This window comes from Diadema setosum, chromosome 13 (assembly GCF_964275005.1).
Source record: "Diadema setosum chromosome 13, eeDiaSeto1, whole genome shotgun sequence".
NCBI lineage: Eukaryota > Metazoa > Echinodermata > Echinoidea > Diadematoida > Diadematidae > Diadema > Diadema setosum.
The window spans coordinates 18,544,999-18,570,393 of NC_092697.1; the positions used below are offsets into that span (position 1 = coordinate 18,544,999).

Sequence of the window (25,395 nt, forward strand, 5' to 3'; positions counted from 1 at the left end):
ACTATCCTCTAAATTATTGCGAGAGAGTGTACGTCGCCATTTTCCGACAGACGTAGTATTTAATTAGTAATAAAAGAAATAGAGGCAAAGCTACACACGAAATAATTGGATGATTTTCAGTCCTATGCTGGTCAACAGCCAATCAGAAATGTTATAAGAGGATACAGAACAGCACACCTGGTATTGGTGTAGTCTTTTTTACAGTCGCTTGACAACTTTATGATGATGATAATAATGATGATGATAATAGCAGTGGTAGTAGTAGAAGTGATAATAATAACAAAGAAAATGATAATAACATCAATCGTCACTTTACTTGAATTCAATCTGACATCAACAAAGGGAGACAGTGAAAGACGTAACGTTAGAAATAACAAAATTATTAAATCAATAGTTATGATCACAACAACAACAACAACAAAGGCTGTGTTTAATTGCTTCTGCTGTTTCTACTGATGATACTTGCACAACTTTTCATTCCTACAGAAAGACCTGACGGGTATCAGCATTTGCTGTGCGTAGAGTTAGTAAAAACTGCCCTCTTCACAATCATGGGAAGTTTCCACCTGTGACAGACAAACTTAATGACATAGGTTTCATCAAAATCAGACATAGACCCTATTGGTGTATTATATGTAAGTTTTGGCATTTTATAATTTTCCCATGTTTTCACAATCAGTGATATCAGTTGCAACCGCAGACTCAAACGGAGATGTCATCACCTCACACAGTGCAGGTCTCCCATTAAAATAAACCTAAATCACAAGCATCACTATTCTTTTTCAACAAGAAATCAGTAAGAACCAGTGAGAAAGCCTCCTGGAATCCCCATGTATCCTAATAATAATCTTATGTAGGAATAATTGAACCTATATAAGCAATGATGACAGTTTAGGGGACAGAGACCGCAGTTGCTAAATCATTGCTCAGCATCTAGAAAAAACTCGTGTTTTTGATGGCCTTTTACATACAAACCAATGACATAATCACATCTTCCATTTGTCGGACACAGGTGAAAGTGTGAAATTCCATTGCTTTCATTATCTTATATCTGATTTTTATTCTATTCAACCCTATTTGCTCCATTTAAAAGCTATGTTGATAGGCTTACTTGAACATCAACAGTTTGATTGAATTGCACTTTTGCAGACCGGCCATGGCGGCACACTCTATTGATCTCCCCTCCCCCCCCCCCAAAAAAAGTCCATTAGTAACAGTGTTATATAGTCACCATCACTGTATAGTCATTTAGAAGGAACTCAGTCAAAGCTGTCCGGTTCAGTGAGATCTTAAAAAAAGAGAAAAAAGAAATGCTTAAGGTGGGCCCCGTTCACAAAATCCAAACCCAGTTCATTTTCATGATATCATATTGTGACAGAATGCTAAAGGATAATGACACTCAAATATAGGCCTACTTGTTGACTGAGGGGAATGCAGCACTATTAGTAGAACACATTCAGGGAAGTTTGAGGAAAATCAGATACCTAATCTGTTCCAAAGTTATGAATTTTTGAAATATTGGTGCTGCAATTGTTTGGAGGAAATTACAACACTTTGTGATGTCATAGGTCAATCATATAAAGAAGAAAGAGAATTCCACAAAGTAACATTTTTTATGAAGGTGAATATTCCCTCAACTGTTACACTAGCATATTTTAAGGGTAATAAAACATTCCCCCTGCTTTCTTAACAAGGTAGGTCAAGTGAATGTCTTTTCACTATTTTAGCAGGCAATGTGATCGAGTGCTAATTTCTCTTTATACATGTGTATTTTCTTTTCATTGTCCTGCAGTGACATCTAGAGCTATTGTGGTCTCCTCATCCAGCCAGGGCGGCACCAAAACTTTAAAAAAAAAAATAAGGTTTTTGAAAGGATGCGTGTCCGATTCCTCAATCTCCACTGATCGTGCTTTATATTGCTGCATATACTCAACCCAGATTATTTTATTTGGGTTTCTCTTCCTCTAAGAACCTGGATAGTAAGACTACGCATTGGCAGAGGGCGGAGCGTGTGACCCATTTCACGAGAAGACGGAAGTAATCCCTATTGTGTACTGTTTCCTAGCGATCGGGATACGACGGCCGGCCAGCCAGCGATGCACCTGTTGGATTTCGAGTCTGTAAGATAATTGAAATCCTGGCTTTTTTCATACAGATACGCCTGATATAGATGACAGAGTGATCAAGAATCATAAACATATTACTGGCTGATGTGTTACAATACCAAGAGTAAGTAAATACTAAAATGGCTCTGTCATGAACACCATTATTCGTACGTTTTGTTTTGATTTTGTTTCTTGTTTTTGTCATTCGACTTGCTGAAAATAATACCACCAGCACCACACGGCACTGGCACCAGACCGAAGGCCGGACAACTAGAAATCTATAGCTAGACACGAGATCTAAATTTCATTCAATAGCATTTGATACATAGGGGGCCTAAATTAGAATTCTAGATGAATCCCCACAAGCAGAGCGAGTAGTTTAAAGTTACCGACGACGTTTGATAACAACATTGTCAAATGTTACTGGTGTGATGTGGTGAGTGTGGATCTACTGTACTGCAACAGCCTACTTCGATGACTTAATTAAAATTTACTAGATCTAGTTGTGCGTAGTAAAGGAAAGTATAAACCAAAGATAGTATATAACAAGATAAGAAGGCGCACAATAAAAATGGACACAAAATGGCTACCCTACATGACGATACAAAAGATAGCTAAGTACAAACTCAGTACACCTAGAAATATCATTCATTTCCAAAGGTTTCTATAAATTCTAGTGGTATTTTTATTGTTTATTATCTTAAAAAGATTTAAAAATTATAGCCATAATTTTTTTTCGATTAAGGGGATTATTTTGAAGAATGAGATTTTAAAGTAAAGCTTAAGGATTATTTCATGGAGGTAAAAATTTGGCAACAACGTGATCTAAAAACAATCAACGACACTTGATAAACAGCAACAACAACCAGAATCAAAGACAGGGCGTCTCAGGTGATGTGCGTAATACGTTTGAGGACTGCGCGCTGTCCATTAACTTCAAAGACAGCGCGTCTCAGGTGATGTGCGTAATACGCTTGAGGACCGCGCGCTGTCCATTTGTTTTGTACAGGATTAGCGCGCACTTTCCTGTCTTTTAGTTAGATCTAAGTGTCTTTGGTATAAACATTGATAAAAGAAGTGTAAAACTGTATAACTACTTACACTACAGTGTAGTGGTCTATTTACCTACAGTGCATTGCCCTCAACTCATTGACGCTGTGTCATCAGCGCGATCATCAGCCGACTCCACACAATCATACGAAGTGAGGGTTGATAACACATTCGTGGAATCAAAAACTGAAATGTCAATATCGTTCATTTAACAAATATGTCCCTTTGCTTGGCTGTGGTGATATGCCTGAAAGAGAAAGTGTATAGTATTGTTGTAGAAAAGAGGATATATAAGTGCTTCCATTTTATTAGAGCCTCAGTAGAGGTTGTTCTACATACAAATTGTATCTAGGTAGAACCTACATCTGTATAACATATAAATGAGATTAAACTAAGTCTTGCAGTGAATTTTTCAGAGTAAAGTGATGACCTTTCTTCTTTTTTTCCCCAATGTGGGAAACTGGGATATGCAATTTACAAAAGTGTATGTTGATGTGCATTGTTACTTGGTGATGTCGTTGCAGCTGTAACCATCCTGAGAATAGCTGGTGAAACAGACTGTCTGCCGGTCGCAGATCTGCCGAGATGGCTTCAGATAAGCAAGATGTGGCAAGGACTAAAGCAGCCAAGCTCCTGAAGAGACATGGCAGCGCTTCCTCCCTGCTCAGTGGGAGTGAGTTTGGAGGGAGATTCAAACCAGCAGGGTAGGTCTGCCTTATTCTATCAAAGTCCTCTTATAGTCCTTGATTTAGTGTAACCAGCTGTAATGATGATGTTGTAATTTAGAATATCATGATGTTGGAAGAAACAAAAGATCATCATAAGTGGAGCTGAGATAGTAATGCTAGATACAGAAGTATCAACAGAAGAAATATCCATGAAGATAAGATGTAATATATATTATTTTATGCATGTATTTCCTTGAGGAAAAATAAGCTGTGAAGGACCATTTCTCATGATACAGAGGTGAAGTCTTATTTACATTAGCTCAAAATTATTTGATAAATTTACGGAGAATATATTTGTTTGAAATCTTTATTTCATCTTTAGTCTTTTTTATTGTCCTTACCTTTGTGATGCATGTGTGAAAAAATAATATATATATGCTACAGAAATAGTGCCCTTTCATCTATCATCACCTTTCAAAATGGATTTATATCTCCTTAAGTAACTGCATCAAAAGTAGAATTTAAAGGACAAGTTCACCGTCATAGACATGTGAGTTGAGTGAATGCAGCAATAGTAGAACACATAGTGAGAGTTTGAGGAAAATCGGACAATCTGTTCAAAAGTTATGAATTTTTGAAGTTTCTGCTCAGTCACAGCTGGATAAAAAGACTACATTGTACCATAGCATGTGATGTCACATGTATACAACGACATGAAGAAAGAATAAAGAAAATTCAACATATTTCCATTTTTCTTGCATAACAAAAGAACACTCGACTTCTCTCTTTCAGAAGGCAGGGGGAATAATATTACCCTTAACATACAGCAGTAACAAGTCAAAGAAATGTGCACTTTATTCAAAAAGTGAAGTTTTGTGAAATTCTCTTTTTATTTCCCTTATATCCTTGTAGGCATGTGACATCATACATCATAGTAGTCTTCTCATCCAGCAGTGACTGCGCAGATACTTTAAAAATTCATAACTTTTGAACAGATCATATGATATTATTTTCCTCAAACTTTCACTGATGTGTTCTACTAATATTGCTGCATTCTCTCAATCCTTATGTCTATGAAGGTGGGCTTGTCCTTGAACCTTGCCTCTCTTGAATAAAGCAAGTGATACAAAATTAAAAATGTTAGTTATTTAGAGATGACCCAACGTACCCTATCAGTCTAGCTGCTAAAACCTACGGCAAAAATGTTTACATTTGTTATAATTCTCATCTGTATTTCAAGTATGTCTCATCAATTGGCTAACACTGTCAAGGTACATTTCGTATGTGCACCATAAATGGAACTGTGATGTCTTTTCAGGTCTGTGAGCACTGTGTCCTTTATTGATGAGCCAGGCGATGGGACAAGGCCTGGTCCTCCTGTTAGACTCGAGCCCACTTACCAGCTTGGTCCTGTTAAGAAGTTCCCTGTCATGACTGTGAAGAGCATCCTACAAGAGACACTAGAGAACTACTTGTTGGACAAGAAATATGAACCAGAATTGTGCAAAAAGATGACCAAGACCATCTCAGATGTACGTAAAACTTTTTAGAAAGAAAACAAACAAACAAACATGATTACGAAGAGTTAATGCTCATGCTTCCTGGTATTGTCAGGACATCTACTTCCATGGATTACCACATTCAGATAACAACAGCACTGACATGTATTCCACAAATGATAGTACTCTGAATCAGTTTGAGTTGACTTATTCTGAAATGAATTTTAGCAACACCAAGCAAGCGTTGGTGTACAGTAGTATGGTGTACACTGTATACTTGCTAAATTTATTCCAGAATACACCATGGATACTGGTTTTGGGGGTATGCTGAATGCAGGTAGTAGTCTCTGCTTAGATTATAGTATTTTCCATGGTACCGGTTTTCCTGATGTGGTAGATTGGGTTGTAATTGTATAGGTGGTAATTTTCCTGATTGGGTATGTTCCATGTGCTGTTTTCCCCTGGTAGTGATTATCCTGGTTGGTAATGGTGGTGATAGTAGTCATCAAGGGTGAAGCATGATATTGACAGCTGGTGCAGATGGAGCTGCTTAAAAAAGCAAAATGTTCAGAGAAGTACTAACTCAGAAGGAAGGATTTAAAGTATGAAAATGGGGTTCTGACGCCAGAGAGGTTATGTGAACAATGTTACATCCCAATACGGGAACTTTTTAACCTGCATCTACATAGGTAAGACAGGTACGAAATTTGACTACAACTTGGTAACCGGTCATTGTCTGATTTGCAACATCTGCATCTACTTGGTCAAATACTTTGAGACTCAAATGTGTGTATGTCTTGCCTATAACATAAGTATGCTTATAATAGTAGTTAGTTTGGAGTACGTAGTATATCATATATATCAGGAGATATGAATAGAATACCTGGTCTGAAGATGCATATACCATATCAATCTTTGTTCCAACTCGAACTGTATGTATCATAAAAGCTATAACTGTGTACTGTATTATAAAATGCACACATGCACACATAGAAATAACATAATTGCTGTAACAGTCACAGTTAAGCAGTAGTTAATTTTTCCATTTCTCGGGAATATGTGCGAGTACTGAACAAAACAAATAATTTGTATTCATTTCTTTCTTTTGGCAGGATGTGAAAGCTCAGGTCAAGGATCTCATGTTGCCTCGCTACAAGATTATAGTCCTCGTTCACATCGGTCAGCTGCAAGACCAGGGGTTAAAGGTCAGCAGTCGCTGTCTGTGGGATGCCTCCAATGACACATCAGCATCGTATGAATTTAGAAACACCAGTCTCTTTGCTGTTGCAATGGTGTATGGTGTGTATTATGAGTAATTACATTTCTATCCTTGTAAGAAATATAAAGATACATACTACTTTGATCTGTTTTGATATCTATGGTATACAGAATTATCCATTGCTGCTGAGAATACCAAAGTCTTCTTATTTTTTTCATTCTTTATTTTTATTTATTTATTCATTTGATCTCATATGACACCATAGAGGAAAAAGTTTGTGTTTAAATCTTGACACGTTTGTTATTATGGCGATGCAAGAGTGTTTAGATTACATTTGGTAGCAATAGCATTTGCTATGTCACACTCACATACATACACACACACACACACACACACACACACACATGGAATGAATCAAAATCACTCCTATTGTAAAATGCATGGGAAGGTAGTCACATTGCTCTGAACCTTCACTTGTTTCATTGATTATACCTGACTGCTTATCCATGGGCATGTATGCAGAACAAGAATGCATGTCATACATATATATACGTAACAAAAAAGAAGAATGCTCTCATTTTATTTTTCCTGCTGTTAGTACATCAACGAGCACTCTGAGAGAACAGCAAACGGTTCAGCACTATCCAAGTCGTGCAATGATTCAAGCGGAGATATTAGTTCATGTAATTTGTGTGACAGATCATAAGAAAATAGTTTACACATTTTTCTGGAAGCAATTTTTTCTTTGAAAAGAGGTTCATCATGCATCAGAGAAAGTGAAGGTGTTGTATAGTTTAGCGCTCACCATTTGCCAAGCATTTACTATGCATATATATCAGGAATTGTAGACTTAATAGTCAACATTTACCACAAAAGAACCAACCAAATAATCAGTTTGCTTGCAAGAGTACATTGTGAGCATTCTTCTCCCTAATTATTAAATTTTGTTTAAGGTCTTGGATAGCTACTGTGTATTCCATAACTTGGTAATATTATACAAACTTGGAAATAATATACAGGATAGATTCACAGAACATAATTTGATTTAAATTAAGGTATAATAATAATAATGATAATAGCTGGTTTTTATATAGCGCATTTCACACACTTCAGGGTTTCAATGCGCTTTACAGACTATTATTACCCCGGTCACTGGATACATTATCAACCAGCACTAACAGTGCTCATTCTCCACTCCCTGGGGAGCATTCCAGCCAGTCGCAGCCATTTTTACAGGTGCGCACATGCTTATCAACCAACATAAGCTTTCTCATCCTACCGGGTACCCATTTATACTCCTGGGTGGAGAGCAGCAATGTGGATAAAGTGCCTTGCTGAAGGGCAAACGTGTCGGGCTTGGCATGGGCTCGAACCCACGAACCATACCACGCTCATGTCGTTCACAGACGAGCGCTCTTATCCACTCAGCCACGACACCTCCACAGGTATGCAGATTATATTTCTGTTTTATGCACATTGTTGGTCAAAACTATGAACACATATGCAGAATCATCTTATCTAATATATAAGCAGATTTTATTATAGAAGAGAATGATTTACTCTCACAGATAAAGTGATAAGTATGCTGTTACATATCTTATTTATTTCTTCCTCTTTTTGTCATTATGATATATGTTGCGTTTGAACACTACTGTAATCACTACAAGTCTTTGTACAAATTGCAGGGTATGTGTCATGATCATAGCTTGTAATAGTTTAGTTTATCAACTGCAATACCTTCAGTATGATATGGTGCAAGTGGCTGTCAGATAATACTGGTATTTTGTAGGTGATTATAGTAATGCATTTCAATGCACTTTCAAGCATGAAAGAGAATCAACTCTAAACTTGAGTAGAGCAAACATCTTGGAACTTCTGCGCAAGCATAGATAAAGTCAGCAACTCTTCTACAATTCTTTAGTAGTCACCTCACTCTTGTATAACTCACTGCTTGACTGAAATTCTTGTTGTACATAGTTTAAAGTTGAATATTTGAATGGGGTCAGGCTCTTTGTGTATCGTGGCAAAGTGTATCATGGCACGTTTTGATCCACATCATTGGCATCTTAGCATGTACTGTATGGAAGGATAAGAAAGAGCCAACATGGGTATTGCATTATTCATAGTTCTCATTTTAAGGCTGATATTGCATTGACCTTCACTCACTTCATCAAGTTATATAATCCGACTTGTTCATGATACAAGTAAAATTTACCAAATAAGTAAAAATAAACAGCCAGTTCATGTTACATTTCTTTTTATTTTATGAGAAAAATGTTTGAGAAAGTGAGAAAGATGCAGTTGTCATTGAAGACAAAGTTTTAAAAATGTAGCAAACATACTGCTGTTATATGGAATATTTTGCAGTGCAGAAAATTTGTTGAATTTGCACTCTATTGAACTAGTGAATGCATAAGAACATAGACATATATTTGGATATCATAGCGTGTGCGCAGGAATTTTATCAGTGAATTCAGAAACAAGTGCATTTCATTGGTACTGGATGATTCATCATGACAAATTTTCCTTGTGAACAGTATGTCTGCCCAACTAATATATAGTGAAAACATGGTAATATAGCCTATAAGATGTACCAAATATATTAAGAGATACATTGTATGCAGATTCTATGAAATGAAGAAGTATAACTTTTGTGTGAAGTGATTATTGAAGACGGTCATATCTTTTTTGGCTGTCATCAAAAAGGGTCTTGTACAACCCAGAAACTGCAGCATTCACATAAATTAATGCTCTGTTTTTTCTTTTTTTCTTTTTTTTCTTTTTTTTTTTTGGGGGGGGGGAGTGGGGGGTGTTTATGTTCATCTATATATACTTGTATGCATTGTTTCCTTTCTGTTGTACATATTTTGTTTTGAGTGGTGTGTGTATTGTAGGTAGGATATTGTTGTCTTTATATGACCAGCATTTTCACAGGACAAAAAAGTAATCTCTGTGGTTATGATTATCAAACTACTTGTGAGTAATATGTACTGTAAAAGTGGATATTTTCACATAAGTAATCTTTCGCGTTTAGCTGGGTGAGATGAATTTCTCATGTTTTCAATTCTGCAGAATCAAAACATTAATCACTGGAATATACATGTATGGCATGCAAAAATATTCGCTACTTTTATTTTCATGCTAGCTTCTGGTTTCACCAAATGTGCGAAAATGTCCGCTTTTTCAGTAATGTACAATGTATCTAGCCATAGCTCCATGCCGACAAACTATAAGAGAGATAGTAGCTTTTATATGGTATTCAATCATTTATAAAGCTTTAAGGAGTACAGAAGAAGAGAATTTTAATAGAGTATGCTTTGATATTTTTTTTTTCTTTTTGGTCAGAAATTTATATCCAATCAGAAAGATCTCTTTGTACATGCATACTTACAGATACAGTATATTTTTAGGAAACACAGAAATTGTCCAGTTAATAGTATTTTTATACACCATAAACCGAACTTGTATGGATTCAATTTGTGATTCATGGATGATGTCCATTTTGCCAAGTCAAGAGCAGTATTCACGTCCTGGAACGGCAGATGCCTGACATGCAAGTATATGTTCCGTCCTGATGGTTTCACAAAAGCAAATGACAGCAAATGTTTCCAGCTTTCATAATGGGTATTTAAATTCTCAGTGGTACATGTACCTCACCCATGTAAGAAAATTTTTCTCCCAGACTGTGATTAATGCAGCTTATTTAAATATCAAAGGATGTTGACAGTAGTGTATAGCATCTTTTATGTGTGCTGTGTGTTTGATCATGAAATAAAGTATTAATTGTTTGTTTGGGGTTTTTTTCCATTTTGAGTAGAGTCCATGAAAGTCCATCACATGCAATTAATAGATTCAAGAGATATTGATATTCAGTCATGGGTGTTAAGACTCACTGTTAAACTTTCATCTCTTCTGTGTTATTAGCATCAGTGATTGTAATAATGTTTTTAGCTCTCATCATGGAGCATTCTTTTTTCTTTTTTTTTTTTAGTGTGTATTCAATGCACTTTGAAATTTGGTTAGAAAAGAAGTCAGTTTCAATGCTTTGATTTCTGTGAATTGATGACAATATAAACCAAATTGTCCTGGCAGTGTTAAGTAGATGATCACTTGCAATGAGGCTTTATGTGCACATCAGGTATTTTGTATACATGTAGAAATCATCCAGTCCACTCTATGCTTAGTATGGTGTAGAGTCAAGCTCACTCTGGTTTACTTGTTGATTTTTATGCCTCCGCCACGAAGTGTCGCCGGAGGCATTATGTTTTCGGGTTGTCCATCCGTCCGTCCGTCAGTAATCAATTTTGTGGACAGCGTATCTAAAAAACTGTTAGAGTATCCTAATGAAACTTGGCATGTATATGTATGAGTGGGTGAAGTTGTGTCTATCAACGTTTGGGTGCACCTGCTCAAGGTCAAAGGTCAAAAAGTCAAAGTCAAATGCTCAAAATTTTACTATTTCCCCTATATCTATGCAATGTCTGAAGGTATTTTCTTGAAACTTGGTGTATACATGAACTACCAAATAAAGATTCCCCAGAGAGAGCTTTGGGTCATGAGGTCAAAGGTCAAGGGTCAACGGTCAAGTGAAAATGTTAAAATTTTACTTTTTTCTCCATATCTCACAAATATTTCAAGGTATTTTAATGGAACTTAGTATATGCATGTACTGACTGGCAGTGATCATGAGGGAATTTAGGGGTCAAAGGTCAAGGTCAACTCATCAAAATGTCATTATTTCTTTCTTATCTATGCAATGCCTGCAGGATTTTTTTCTTGAAACTTAGTGTATACATGTATTACCCAATACAGAGTCTCTTGGAAGTTTCTTGCCAAAAGGTCAAAGGTCAAAAAGGTAAAAAATCAAGTGAAAGTGTTAAATTCCCAGGGCAAAATCCAATTGAATATTCACTTCTTCTTTAAATTATAAAGGGTCAAAAGTTGGGTACAAATCCTCAAATCCCCAAATCCTCGAATACCTGCACTCTTAGACAGTACAGCCATTCATCCAAATAAACCTAGTTCAAGGAAAGTAAACACTCAATGCATTTATGACAAACCTGTCATTTTAATATTTTGCCAGTTATGTGAAACTGTCATCACACATTGTCAAGACATTGTGCTATAGACCTATTCGGAGAACCATGCATTATGGCGGAGGCATACCAGTCGCCATGGCGGCATTTCTAGTTCTGAATTTATCTCACTGTCTCCACATTCAACTCCTTTACAAATTGCACTGAAATTTCCTCTTGACATCTGTGTTTTTCCAAGCAACTCTGATAAGATGTGGATTTGTCTATACATACTATGCAACTAATGGTACTTGGTAAAGAGTAGACTAGAGACTCAAATATTTCATGTACAAGCTGTGAAATTTGATGTTTTGTTTTTTTTTTTCAAAAGTGTGATATTGAGGTAAAGTGTACTACTTTTTAAGTAATGAAGGCTTTCATATTGAATCTGATGTGATTTGTGGCTGATATCAATCGATGCAGGGATGGAAGATAAAGTATAGGAAAATGTAAAACTACTTTTGCACAATTCAAGCATAGCATCCTTTGTGGCATTTCAAATCCACTAGCATGGGCACATCCTCCTGTACATATAGCAATTTACAGGGAGGAATGTGTATGCAAATTTTATTGTAGTGATAATAATGTGTGTTCATATTGGAAGAAGTATGACATGTCAAGCTGCTTAATACAAATACAGTGAAGTAATTCTTCGCTAAGTCCTATATTTTGTGATAATTTCTGAAGGGGGGATGTAACATTGTTGATATCATGTAACAAAAGCAATATACATGTATCCCCTTACTTAGAACAAAAATGAGTGAACCGTCCATAATGCAGTAAATGTTTTTGACACTTGCAGGACAAGAGGAACTTGGACTGCCTACTGAGCCACTTTAGTATGCTTGTTGGAAATTTATTGTCTGCATGTAATATTATGACCAAATAATTTGTTCATAATTACTGTAAAGAGCAATACTTTATCAATAAAATAACTCTAATCATGTTGAAATATATATTTCTGCATAACGATGTGAAAAAGACTTTGTTCCCACAAACCATTTACGCTTGAATAAATATGTCCGTCCACCTCTGCCTCTGTCTGCATCTGTGTATTTATTGCAATTAACAGATTTTCAGTGATGGATCGGTTGGATCCAAAGTGTGTGCAGGAGTGAAATGAATAGCAAGCCCATCGATGTCTAAATACATGTACATATGACATTTTTCTGTTATGAAACTCTTCAACAGCTTTTCTATAGAAAATCTAAAACATTTAATTTTCTACAAAGAGGTTTTTTATGATTCTTTTTTTTTCTGTAAATCATCTGTCATTTCTTCTACAGAATGACTTACTAAATTTTTGCAAAAGGCACGGAAAGAGAAAATGAAAATATGTCCATGTTTCTTTATTAAAATATTTGAGATTGAAGCTGCTGAAAAACAGAAAATAATCAAAATATATGTGATGATTTCAATAAGTTTTCAAAAATATTTGTTTTGTATCGGGTGCAGTATCATTGAAAAGATTTTATTTTTCTCCATTTGATGACTTTACATTACAAAAATTGAAAATATTGTTTATCTGTTTTTCATTTAAACTCGTCACTTATTGTAGAATAATTTGAGGACATATTTTAGAAGATTAGGTTGTAGAACACGGCCAAGTGATGACGTATTACAACTGGTTGTAATTCTTAAAGTTACTGAACAAACTCTTCTGTCCACTCTAAGCACTCGATTCAAATAGATACAAAGATAAGATAGAAAAAAAGAAAGAAAGTGCCTGATTACTTCTTGCACACAAAAACAATAACAGAGACATTTAACCTGTTCCATACTGAATTCTGAATCCCCCATAGACATAATACACAGACCAACAGGTTCCCATATGATTTGATATGATATAATATCATATCATATCATATCATATCATATCATATCATATCATATCATATCATATCATATCATATCATATCATATCATATCATATCATATCATATCATATCATATCATATCATATCATATCATATCATATCATATCATATCATATCATGTATTGATTGGATGTTTACAACTAGATTTACCAGATACACACTTTATAAGCAGGCTATTAACAATCAAACAGGCATAAGTTTGATACTATATGACATTTTTGTGTAAACAACACATGTCCGACTGAGATTTAACAATCTAGCAATGTCAGCGTCACGAGTCCTCTTCACAAGAATAACTTCTGTTTTGGAGTTATCAATGCACGGCGAGCCACAGAAGGGGGGTTTGTTGGATTTGTAAAAATAAAAATGAAATAAAATAAAATAAAATAAATCAAAGCACCAATATTTTCTGAAGATTCCGTCTTTTCATTTTTCCCTTTTGGGATGTTTATGATACATAGTTACATAAAAATGGCTTCTTCTTTGTTTGTTTGTTTGTTTGTTTGTTCTTTTAACCAGAAAGTACACTAACCTGACGATTATAACATGAAGGAGTACAAGAGTGGAGAGAAATATTATCATACGAATTACTAAAAGGAAATGGACCATCAATCTTTCAGTTCTAATTGTAAAGATTCAGGGCACTGAATTTGAACAGACATACTTTTACATAATTCAATTCAATTCAATTCAATTTATTGAAAACCAAACGAAACATAGTCCCCAAGAAGCACAGCTTGTGAGTGGGACCTACTGTAATATATATAACATATAAACAGTTATAACATATAAAATCATTTATAACATAACATTCACAACATTTATAACAGTTATAACATTTATAACATTTATAACAGTTATAAAATTTATAACATATATTTATATACAGATGTACAAGAAAAAGAGAAAAAAACTGAAACATTGAACATAACATAATGTAAGTCCCCCCCCCCCCTCCCCCGATAATGATATTTGAAATGTGCTAGAGCATCAATTGGTCACACACACACACAAATACACACACACACACACACACAGTGATTCGTCGACACTATACAGAGGAAAACAAATAGGCCTATACTGTAAATAGATCCAAAATACACTTGTAACAGAGCCTGGTAAAAACAAACTTATTTTATCAGTCCCAATGAAATACACTTCCAAGGGCAGTTTTGTACCTTTTTTAGAAAATAACAAGTGATGACAAGATGTCTGGCACAATAAGCATACCAAGCCTCCTCTGTAGCAGTATTACATCTTCAAAGAATGATAACTGTATAGCTAATCTATTTCACTCTAGCGAGTAAATATGAAGAGTTTGTTTGCAAAAACCGATAAGTCCATATTTGCCAAATGGAGATATTTGCGATTAAAGTTCAAGAAAAATAAAGAAAAAAATAAGAAAATTTTTGCTTCTTTTGACCATATGAATAACTTCAAAATTATACCTTTATATGTAGTGACCAATATATCATTTAAAAGGTATTATTTTGTACTTTTTGACAGAGACCATACTTCAAAATCTTTAAAAATGGACTTATCGGTTTTTGCAAACAAACCCTTCATATGATTTACATAAAATCCTGAATCTGGTAATCTACTGACCTTAACGTCTGCAGGTAACTAGTTCCAATCTTTAATACATGTGATTTGGAAGAAATTGAATGCAACATTTGTCCTAACACAAGGTTGATGCAGAAGGTTTCTTTGATGTGTGTTGTAAGTATGTATCTGGGAGTTGCAAGAAAATAGGTCTTTTAAGAGACATATATGAGCTAAAACTGGAGTTTGAACATGATCGAACATCAAACTACCTAAAGGCACAAGTTCATCAAAGGGTAACAACTTCATCTTAAGAAATAATGGCTGACTAGGTTCCCTAAAGCTGGAGCTGGTAACAAACCGAATAACTTTGTTTTGTAATACTTTGAGTTTATAAGTCTTAAAACTGTTGCCCCATGCAACACTGCAATAGGTAAGGTAAGGGAGAATAATACTGTTATAAAGCATAAGGGCCCCATCTTATAAAGAGCGTGATTGCTTCGAATTAATTTCCCCAATTAATTGCAACTTTATGACTGATTCCTAATAAAAAAAAAAACCTCACACACACACACACACACAAACAAACAAACAAAACAAAACCGCTGGATAACAACTGCAAGTTTTTTAACCAAATTAATTGCAAATCCGTCAACAGTGAATAACGGTGCACCTGATTCTATAAGTAATAAATGTCAAGAAAATAAATAAGAAATTAATCACAAATTCTAGGTTGCAGAGGAATTTGCCCTTAATCAGACATTTTTAACATCATAATTAAAAATAGAGTATCATTAGAGAGAGGACATCCTATCACTCTTTTCCAGGGGGGTATTCTATGAAGATTTTATGTCAATCCTAAAGTTAAGAGCAACTTGAAATCAAATAGTATATAGTTTTATCAGATATTTAGTTTTATCAGACTTTCAGAATCTACTTCAAATTGTTGTTAAAATTTACAGAAAATTTTCCTTGTCACTCATTCTATTTTGTATATCGATGGCTGCATGTAAGACTCTTCAAAACGTTCATTTTAGATGCACACAGTATACCATGATTTTAAGTCGACCTTAAAGTGTAAGATTGACTTTTCAATAGACTCTTCATGAAACTCTTCCCAGGAAAGTAGATTTCAAGGTTATTGGGAATACGAAAATACCAAAGTTAGGTGTAACATTTTGCATCAGTTTTGTAGAAAAAAAAAAAAGAAGATAAATATTACATTTCATTCTTACTAATCGCAATTTGAGTTTGATCTTTATATCAAGATTGATATTTGCAATAAAATCACAATCGCAAGTTTGGCATGTAAAATTAATTTTCTATCCCAGGGTTTATTTGAAGACGGGGCGCGGCCCAATCAATGGTTCAGAGAAGCCTTGGTTTGAATGTCGCCATCTTTTGGCTGTATCGGTAAAGTTTGAAAGCCAATTTGATGAGAAGGATTGACATTTTCTAGTCTAATTACTCTTTAAAGTTTGAAGTACCCATGTTCTTACCATATTACAAATTTAAAATCAGTAAAACTTGAATATTTTCCATAAAATTGATGGAAACATGAAATAGATTTATATATGAAATATATTGAAATTACTTTTCCATGTATCAAGACGGCAGATGTACTGTACGTAGGACCCTATGTATCTTGTACAGTTTTATACTCGCTGCCGGGTGCCCTACGTATTGAAGCGAAGGACACATTAATCATATCGCATACACACACAGTCTTGTGTACACGTAAACACTGAAGACAGTGTATGCTGCTCATTCTCGTTGCTGCTTAACCTTTTTCCGACTGGGGTCTGCAAAGCTTGCGGAAGATCCCGGTTTACTGGCCGCTCGATGTATCATTACCGGTACATGAAGTGTACATTTAATTATAGGAATCACTTGTCGGAGCCAGCTCAACGAATCGTACCGTAGATCTCGAAGCTGGTGTTGTTGATAACTTATACGCCTCCCGGATCGCGATCGTCAATTTACTCTTCAGTCTGCTGCCCTATCTTTCCCAATGCCTAGAATGGCAGATGATGAGTTATGTGATAGTTTGCTAATATGGGTATGTATGAAAAAGGCCCTTGTTTCTGTAAGAGCAGTCTTTTGTCGATGTAATTATGATTCAGTCATTCACGTTGACTGTACTATTTGCCGGTAGTTGGCCGACTATTTTTTTCACAGATGTCAGCATGATGTTAACACTGCACTGTAAAACTATGCCGGTGCGGTACTCGAGTCCAGTTGTGACATGAGATCCGCTGAACTAACGTTAGATCTATGCCGTGTGCGTTCTGCCGTTGATGTAAACTTGCTGTTTTGATGTATTTTTACAGTGTAGCCTCTACATACGAGAGCTAGCTAGGTCTGCTTGATGAGCCCTATGAAATAGTTGGCAATTGTGCACTTTACAGCCCTCTAGAGTCGGGGCACCAGTTTGCTGCAGGGGTCCAGTTTGCGGCACCCCTACTGCCCTAGGAATATCTAACCATTGCTAGGAACCTAACCATATCTTCAAAAGTAGGAAGGGTTTTTTTTTTCTATATTGTTTTATTTGAAGAACAACTGAAGAGCTTTCTTTTGATACCAGAATCATGAAATAACTTGGATGATGGCCTTCATAATTGTAATTTAAACCGTCTGTGTCACGCTGTTTTTAGGCAGTGTATACAACCACACGCGTGTCTTTACCATCCAGCCACACGAGTGTGGTTGTAGCCATGGCCCGAGTCGCTGGATACAGCCACACTCATGTGTATCTACACGTCTACACGTTACACATAACACACGGAGAAGATGATCGCCGTGCGTGCGTGCGTGTCAAGCACATGAACACCACACAACCAGCTAGTTACTAAATTGGCAAAGCGATGAAAGTAACCTCATTTTCATACCTTCTGATATTGTTTTCTTACATATATTTTTTTTTTAGCTCCATTCTCATCGTGTTTGCTTGATACGATGGGTTAAGCATTAATAGCAAAGTTACAACTGCCGCTAAATTGGGGGACTTCGAATTGACATCGCTAGACTGCAGCTGGTGGTGGGTCCTACATCGTGACTTCGGGTGCTAGCGATCGCCCAGCGCAGCTGCAGCCTAGCCAGTGCAGTTGTGCCACCCGCGCCCGCCCCAGCAGGCCGCCCCAGCAGGGACCTGCGCCCCCCGGCTGCCTGTGTACGCTAGGTGCACGATTTGCGAGTACCCAAACGAACGAAGGTGAAGTCTCAATAACGACGCGATGCATGATCAATCGTAAATCAAAGTCCAAAATCAATTGTAACTTTGCTATTGATTTTAAATTCATCTTATCAAATAAAGAAAATGAGAATAAAGCTTAAAATGAAAAAAAGTAAATTTGTTTAGATGGCGAGATAATATTAAATGAGGTTAAAGGAGGTAGGTTCATCGCTTTGTGGTGGTAAATTTTACATCATATCGCGTGTTGTATGTGGCCACACACACTTGCACACAGCGTGTTCCCCGCTACGCAATACAGTATAAAGCTCCGTGTGTGTGGATATGTACATTTGAATACACACGAGTGTGGCTGTATCCAGCGACTCAAGCCATGGCTACAACCACACTCGTGTGGCTGGATGGTAAAGACACACACGTGTGGTTGTATACACTGCCTTTTAAAAAAGTAGGGCCTATGACTTTCTCAACAAAATGTTAAGATTTTGTTCTGTTGCGAAGCAACCACCATCATCCCTTGTTTGTATCTTTATACAAAATCTTACTATGGAAAGAGACCTGGCATGGTAAGGATTCCTCGTGTAACTGTGTTAAATATTCTAAAATTAATTTCCTTTGTCAGTTTTGAGGATTGCAACAGTGACCAAAATGTCGGGGATGGGTCCGGTTTGCGGCACCCCTATGGGATTTACACAAATAGAGTTCTAGAGTCGGGGCACCAGTTTGCTGCAGGGGTCCAGTTTGCGGCACCCCTAGGAATATCTAACCATATGTCCATATCTTCAAAAGTAGATCAGAAGGGTATTTTTATTGCCAAATAGTTTTATTTGAAGAGCAACTGAAGAGCTTTCTTTTGATACCAGAATCATGAAATAACTCGGATGATGGCCTTCATGATTCTAATTTAAACCATCTGTGTCACATTGTTTTTAAAAAAGTATGACTTTCTTAACAAACGTTAAGATTTTGTTCTGTTGCCAGGCAACCACCATCATCCCTTGTTTGTATCTTTATGCAAAATCTTACTATGAAAAGAGGCCTGGCATGGTAAGGATTCCTTGTGTAGCTGTGTTAAATATTCTAAAATTCATTTCCTTTGTCAGTTTTGAGGATTGCAACAGTGACCAAAATGTCGGGGATGGGTCCGGTTTGCGGCACCCCTATGGGATTTATACACATCTATAGCGCTATTTTACATGTGAAAATGGGTGGAAATTGATGATATACTATGCGATCTTGAAAAACTATGAAATCGTGAAGGATCGAGATATTGAATCTAAATAGAGTGTTCTAACAAGCTGAAAACTGGTTGGACCATCAAAAAATATTTGGTTTTTGCAAAATTTTAATGTTTGAAGAAATCAGGGGACATTTTTGTGTGGGGTGCTGCAAACCGGGTCCTCTTGGTGGTTGCAAATTTTCTGCATAAAATTGATTATTATGACTAGGTAATTGTCCATCATACAAAATTGAGATGCAGAAAAAAAAGAAAAAAGAAAAAAGAAAAAAAAATATTTAATTTCTGTTGCCCGTTTTACCAGAATACTACTCAAAACCCTTGAAAAGGCCTTAACCTGCCGCAAACTGGGTCCACTACTCTAGTGTTAAAAAGGTCTAAACCCCGCTCCTTCACACAGTAGGGTCTATACTATAGTTTTAATGTACCAGCAAACGGCTTAGATACCCTACTTTTAATAACACAGCCCTGTCGCTGTCGCTGCACTGTACACGAGTGTCGCTGGCACACGGTGACGCCGTGCGCACGGTGTCTGGTCCTGCTAACTTTTAAACTACATCTAGAATTCTATAGAACCCTAGGGACCTACATACGGTGTCTACGTTCTGTAGAATTCATACCCGTTGTGCACTTACTCATTGATCCCATGGTCTCGAAAAGATATTTTTCTATGACTCTACGAGTTCATCTCCATGCCCCCTGTTCCTTCCTTCGTTTTTCAAAACAACCTTTGCGTGGCACATTGAGCATCGGCGATATGAATATGCCTTAAAGTCGTGATGTTTCTAGCCTTTGGACAAGGCTTTTTTGCTGTGTAGTGGCGAGCAAAAGAGTTCAAGTGAAACGCGGCCAGCAGAGAGCGATCAGGTGCCACTTGATGCACTGATCATATGCCATGGGTAGGGTAGGTCGTGTCTTTGAGTAATGTATTTTAAAGCTGCTTTGCCTCATGACAGAGGGAGAGAGAAGAATAGCCGATGCAATTGTCATCTAAATGTCCAAGCGGCAAATTTAAAGCTCCCTATTTAGATGCCATACCTAGCCAGCACTGCGCCTGCCAACCAGACGCTGTACGAGGAACCATACACTTTCACTGTATTCACTGAGTGGAGACCCCCTTCGTAACACTAACGTTAGCTACAAGACATTGAAAATTTTTACTTTCTACCTCAACTGACATTCATTAATTTATTGCTTGGACTCTCTATTTAGCATTACAATCCATGCATAGAGCTCTAGCCATGTACAAATGTATCAGGTAATGTCTACATGGGGGAAATTAGCATTTCTGACTGGCTGCTGCTGACTGTAAACCTGTCCATCGATGCACTATTCTATGCCTAAGTCAAAGTGCTTTGTAGCAAGCACCTCTTGTGCATCGCATTTGGTCATCTGCTATGCACAGCAATTCTTTCTGTTAGCGTGCTGCTTGGATGTGACCTTTTAAAGTGCACAGCGATTGCCTTCCAGGGAACTTCTGCCTTACTACCAAGTTGAGAAAAGTGAACTACAGTATACAGACAGGCAATAAATCATCATTTCTTAGGCAAATTGTAAAATGTTTTTATAAGAAGCAGAAATCAACAACACCAAAACAAAGCAGAAATTATCACAATTAGATTTACATGTATGTAGGTCTGAATTATCAAACATACACTTTGTAACATCTACATAATATGTAATTGCATTGAGTCACTGAGATTTCAATGGCTGTTGGTACAAGTATAGCGCTGTTGCAAATTGAAATCACCCTACACTACCCTTACACATGTACCTTACTCAAACTACAAGTATGCACATACACGTACGCACACACAAATGCATGTTTGGCAAGTGGTGAGGTATTTTGCTGTACATGTATGTACATGTAAAGTATTATACGAATATAGTTTAACTGAGGTTGAACATGTTCTCACTGACTCACTGTGTTATCATGTGCACATAAATGATGTATTTCATGGCAGTCTATGGCACACTGATGATTTGTTACCTTCATTGTTCATGATCGTCCAGCAAGCTGTTGTGTACAGTGCTTCTGCTATTGCAAAATTGATGTCAAATGAAATAAGATTTACACATAATGCATGTACATGTACATTGATTTATGACTACAGTACTATGAATTTCAGTGGGGAAAAGTGTGTCAGCTGAAATGATGGTCACTTTATTCAGATTTCTACTCCACACAGAGGAATTCACATGGTATTCTGACAATAAAACTACATATAATGTTCAAGCAGCTTTGAAATAATTTCAATACAATTTGTGTTCTACTGATTTTCTCAAATTTATTCCGGATTGTAAAAAAAAAAAAAAAAAAAAAAAATAATAATAATAATAAAAATAATAATAATAATAAAACAATTCTTTGAATTTAAGTGTTTTATCAATCTCTCATAACATTATGTGATATCCAAGGTGTAACTCTTTTAAATAATAAACAGCTCCCTTTTCCTTGCTGATTACAGCTTGTTGTTTCTTACACATGTACTAGTTGTACTTCTTAAGCTGTAAGCAAGAATATTTGTAGCTGACTGGTCTACAAATGCAAATTGCTGAAGTTCAAGTTTACAGTCATGTAGACCTATCCATCATAAATGTTTGGTCACATATCCCCAATGCAAAGTCTGAAGGGTAATGTATGTGTACATGTAGATCATTTTCCCTTTCTTGTTTGAACGAAAGTGTTGAGTGATCATGGTAGGCGTGAAGTCACTAGTCCATTGTTAAATAATTTAATCTGTATGTCACTGTCATGGGAATTAGTTTTCTCTTTGTTTGGGTGTAAAAGGTAGAAAAGAAAGAGACCATGAAGACACAACACAAAGACACCATAGTGGGCAAGAGCTCACTGTCTTCTCTTACACACATACATTGTGCATGCTGCTACATCCAGCTGTACATATCACTAAACAATTGTGATCACATCTATGCTGGTAGTTGATTGTTGACATGAACCTTACAATGTACCAGTGCCTTCTAGTTATTTGCTCTAGTCCTTTGACATACTTTTGTAAAGATATAGAAAGCTTACTTTATAAATGCATTGATAGAATGAACTCTCTTGTTATGGTAATCCCTGACTGAGGCCTCTTCTATAAATTGTACAGTATACAGTATACAATGTATAATGTACAAAAATGATTTGAATGATACACTACTTCTTGTCATTTGCTTTCTCACATCTCCCAGTGTTGAGGTCAACTGGGGTGAGCATTCTAATGGCTGGACGATATGTAATATTATTTACATGTAGTTTATTGGATAGTCCATGGATTATACACATTTCGATCATGTACAATCAGTTTGGCACATTCAACACGCCATACAGTATGTATCTAAACATACAGTGTATATGTGAACACGTACTGTACGTGTGAGAGGTCGTATGCCTATATCGTACGTGTATTTTTAGTTTTAGTGTGAATAATCCCATGGTCTGAATTTACAAAGTGTATGCCATGGATTTGAGTTCCAACTACATGTACATGTACCATAAAAAGTACACCATTTTGAGCTGTGGCTGACATGTGTATGCAGTACATACTGTCAAGTACATGTATGTAGGTACAGTAGAGGAACAAAATTAAATCAATTCATCTGGACTTACTGTTTTTTAATTCCGAGAACGCACAGACGAGCTGATGAAGTGTCCAGGATCGGACGTGAAACCGTTCTCGGAATTAAAAAACAGTAAGTCCAGATGAATTGATTTAATTTTGTTCCTTTATTGATCGTTACCTGGATGAATCACAACTTACACCAATTGATAGGTACAGTAGGTATTACAAGCTTTCCTATGCTGTCACTGATGAACCCAGTCTACATTCAGTCACATACAGTTTACACGTACCATAAAGCTTGTATCAAGTATGAAATGCTGTGTGCCTACCATCACAGAATATTACAATTAGGTGATCCGAGTATCCTCTCGGATCACCTTCTGTATCTGTACGGATTCTTTGTTCTTCTTCTTTATTTCTGGACAAAAGTTGTGTATCTACGTACTCAGAAAGTACTCAGAGTATCAACTTCAAACTCATACCATATATGTATCATGTCCCAAAGACGACAAATTTTATAAAATCATAGTGATCAGTCGACCGTGACGTCACTATGACGTCATTATATGAAAACACATTTTCACTCCTATCTCATTAATGGAATGGAATTTTTCAATGAAATTTACGTCACATATAGTTCGCGTCAAGCGCATTCTACTCATATAATCAAAATTCATATTTTCTCTTAAAACGTGCGCGTACGCGCGCGTTGAAATATTTGTATGCTCAAATCGAGCTCAACTTTTTTTTGCACACGTTTCAGACCAATCGGAGCATTTTTTAAAAAATTGAAAAAATTGGACGGACGCGTACGCGCGCGCACATATACGCACGCACAGCTCTTATGCAATAGAAATTTCCCATTTTTTCACATTTATCGGATGCCTATAATGTCAAGGAATATTTCTACCAAGTTTCAAGTCGATCCGACTCAATATGACGTCACACGGGCCCGTCAAAGTTGAAATTCCGCGCGCGCGTCAATGGTGATATACAGTGCAATAATGCAAAAAAAACGCCAATTTTGAATCCGATTTTACTCGTCAGGATGGACGGTGACCCCCCATTTTTTTTACATATTCTGAAAGCTGATGAGTTGTACATGTCATTTCATGGGTTGGCGATGCTGGAAAAATGATGAAAAGATATCAAATTTCTTAATAAAATAAAAAAAGTAAATTTTCAAAATGACGTCATCGAATTTTAAGTTCACTCAAGCATATCTCACTTATTCTTTTGTTGATTTTCATCCAAATTTCAATATGTTGTAGCTTATTAAATGGTCTTTCAGTCATATAATAACAACATTTTGATTGGATGACGGCATCACCTCGTAAAAAGGGATTGAAAGTAACATTGTCAAATTTGACCAGTTTACGTGTTATCTCTATGGGAGTGCAGTTTTTCTGGAAATGAAAACTGACATGACTATCTTTATCGAGCACTAGCTCACTTATGCTTCGGTGAATTTCTCCCATATTTTAGTATGTTGTAGCTGAGACTTTGGGCTATCGTAAGTGTGCCCTTCGTTTTTTCATACGGAGTCGGCATCACGTCAAAAAACTTGGTTGAAATTAAAGCTTATCTTCGATGTATTGAAATATTTCTTCCTTTCTGCAACTTTCTTTGCAATAACTCAAGAAAAACATACCCTATCACCACCATATTTTGCACATGTTTAGCGCCATTGGTTATGTCGCCCCCTTGTGTCGGATGGGGCTATGTTCTTTTTACTGGAGATTTGGTTTTCACGTCCTAATAAAGTTATCGAAGAATTGCAGTAGAATCGTGTGGCTGTGTCCTCCTTACTGGCGTGGTGGCAGCTGGAAACTTGAATCCCGTGCATCGATCACCTATTTACCTATAAAGAAGGATACTACTGGCAACCCTCGCCGTCACACGGACAAAAAGTAAGTTCTTGTACGAAGTTTTACTGCAGTCTCTACCCTAGCAGTCCCACACATACGTTATGGCGTCTGCTCCCAAAGCACCGAAACAGTGGTGCCTCACGAAAGTTGAAACGATCACCTCTTTTGAGAGCTGGCGTCAAAACTTGCTCTATACCCTCAACCTCGACCCCAATTTCTCTCCTTTCCTTGGCGATAGTGTCAAATGGGAAAAGAAAACAAAGAATAAACCTCTCCGTGGGTTACATGATGATGGTTCAGACATCCCTGCCACACAAAGACAGACTGCCCGGCAGAAAGTCATAATGCTGGAGCTCATGCTAGGGCAGATAGCCAATTATTGCCCCGTGATAGCCCGCAATACCATTGTCAAGAACTCCTGTTCACTCAGTGACATATGGGCAGCAATCAGATTGCACTTTGGATTCCAATCCACAGGCGCACATTTTGTGGATTTTTGCGA

The 25,395-nt window shown here is 36.7% G+C and overlaps 2 protein-coding genes across 2 annotated transcripts in view; both read left to right on the forward strand.

Annotated features, from left to right (window-relative positions):
- The first annotated feature begins 2,103 nt into the window (after positions 1-2,103).
- Positions 2,104-6,638, forward strand: LOC140237320 (dynein light chain Tctex-type 5-B-like). The gene is made up of 4 exons (XM_072317257.1): positions 2,104-2,229; positions 3,680-3,859; positions 5,142-5,355; positions 6,435-6,638. Exons 2-4 carry the CDS (start codon positions 3,741-3,743, stop codon positions 6,636-6,638), a joined length of 537 nt encoding a protein of 178 aa, XP_072173358.1. The 5' UTR covers positions 2,104-2,229; positions 3,680-3,740.
- Positions 6,639-16,952: 10,314 nt separating this feature from the next.
- LOC140237337 (protein Hook homolog 3-like) overlaps positions 16,953-25,395 on the forward strand; it is a 60,157-nt gene continuing 51,714 nt past the window's right edge. Inside the window, exon 1 of the mRNA XM_072317273.1 lies at positions 16,953-17,094. Coding sequence (XP_072173374.1) covers positions 17,047-17,094 — 48 coding nt within the window. The 5' untranslated portion in view covers positions 16,953-17,046. The remainder of the gene's footprint in view (positions 17,095-25,395) is intronic.

Bases quoted from the DNA above. Each gene is read 5' to 3' on its own strand.
- LOC140237320 (XM_072317257.1), top strand. From the start codon at position 3,741: ATGGCTTCAGATAAGCAAGATGTGGCAAGGACTAAAGCAGCCAAGCTC. The intron at 3,860-5,141 runs GTAGGTCTGCCT...ATGTCTTTTCAG, and splicing joins GGGAGATTCAAACCAGCAGG to GTCTGTGAGCACTGTGTCCT. The intron at 5,356-6,434 runs GTACGTAAAACT...TTCTTTTGGCAG, and splicing joins TGACCAAGACCATCTCAGAT to GATGTGAAAGCTCAGGTCAA.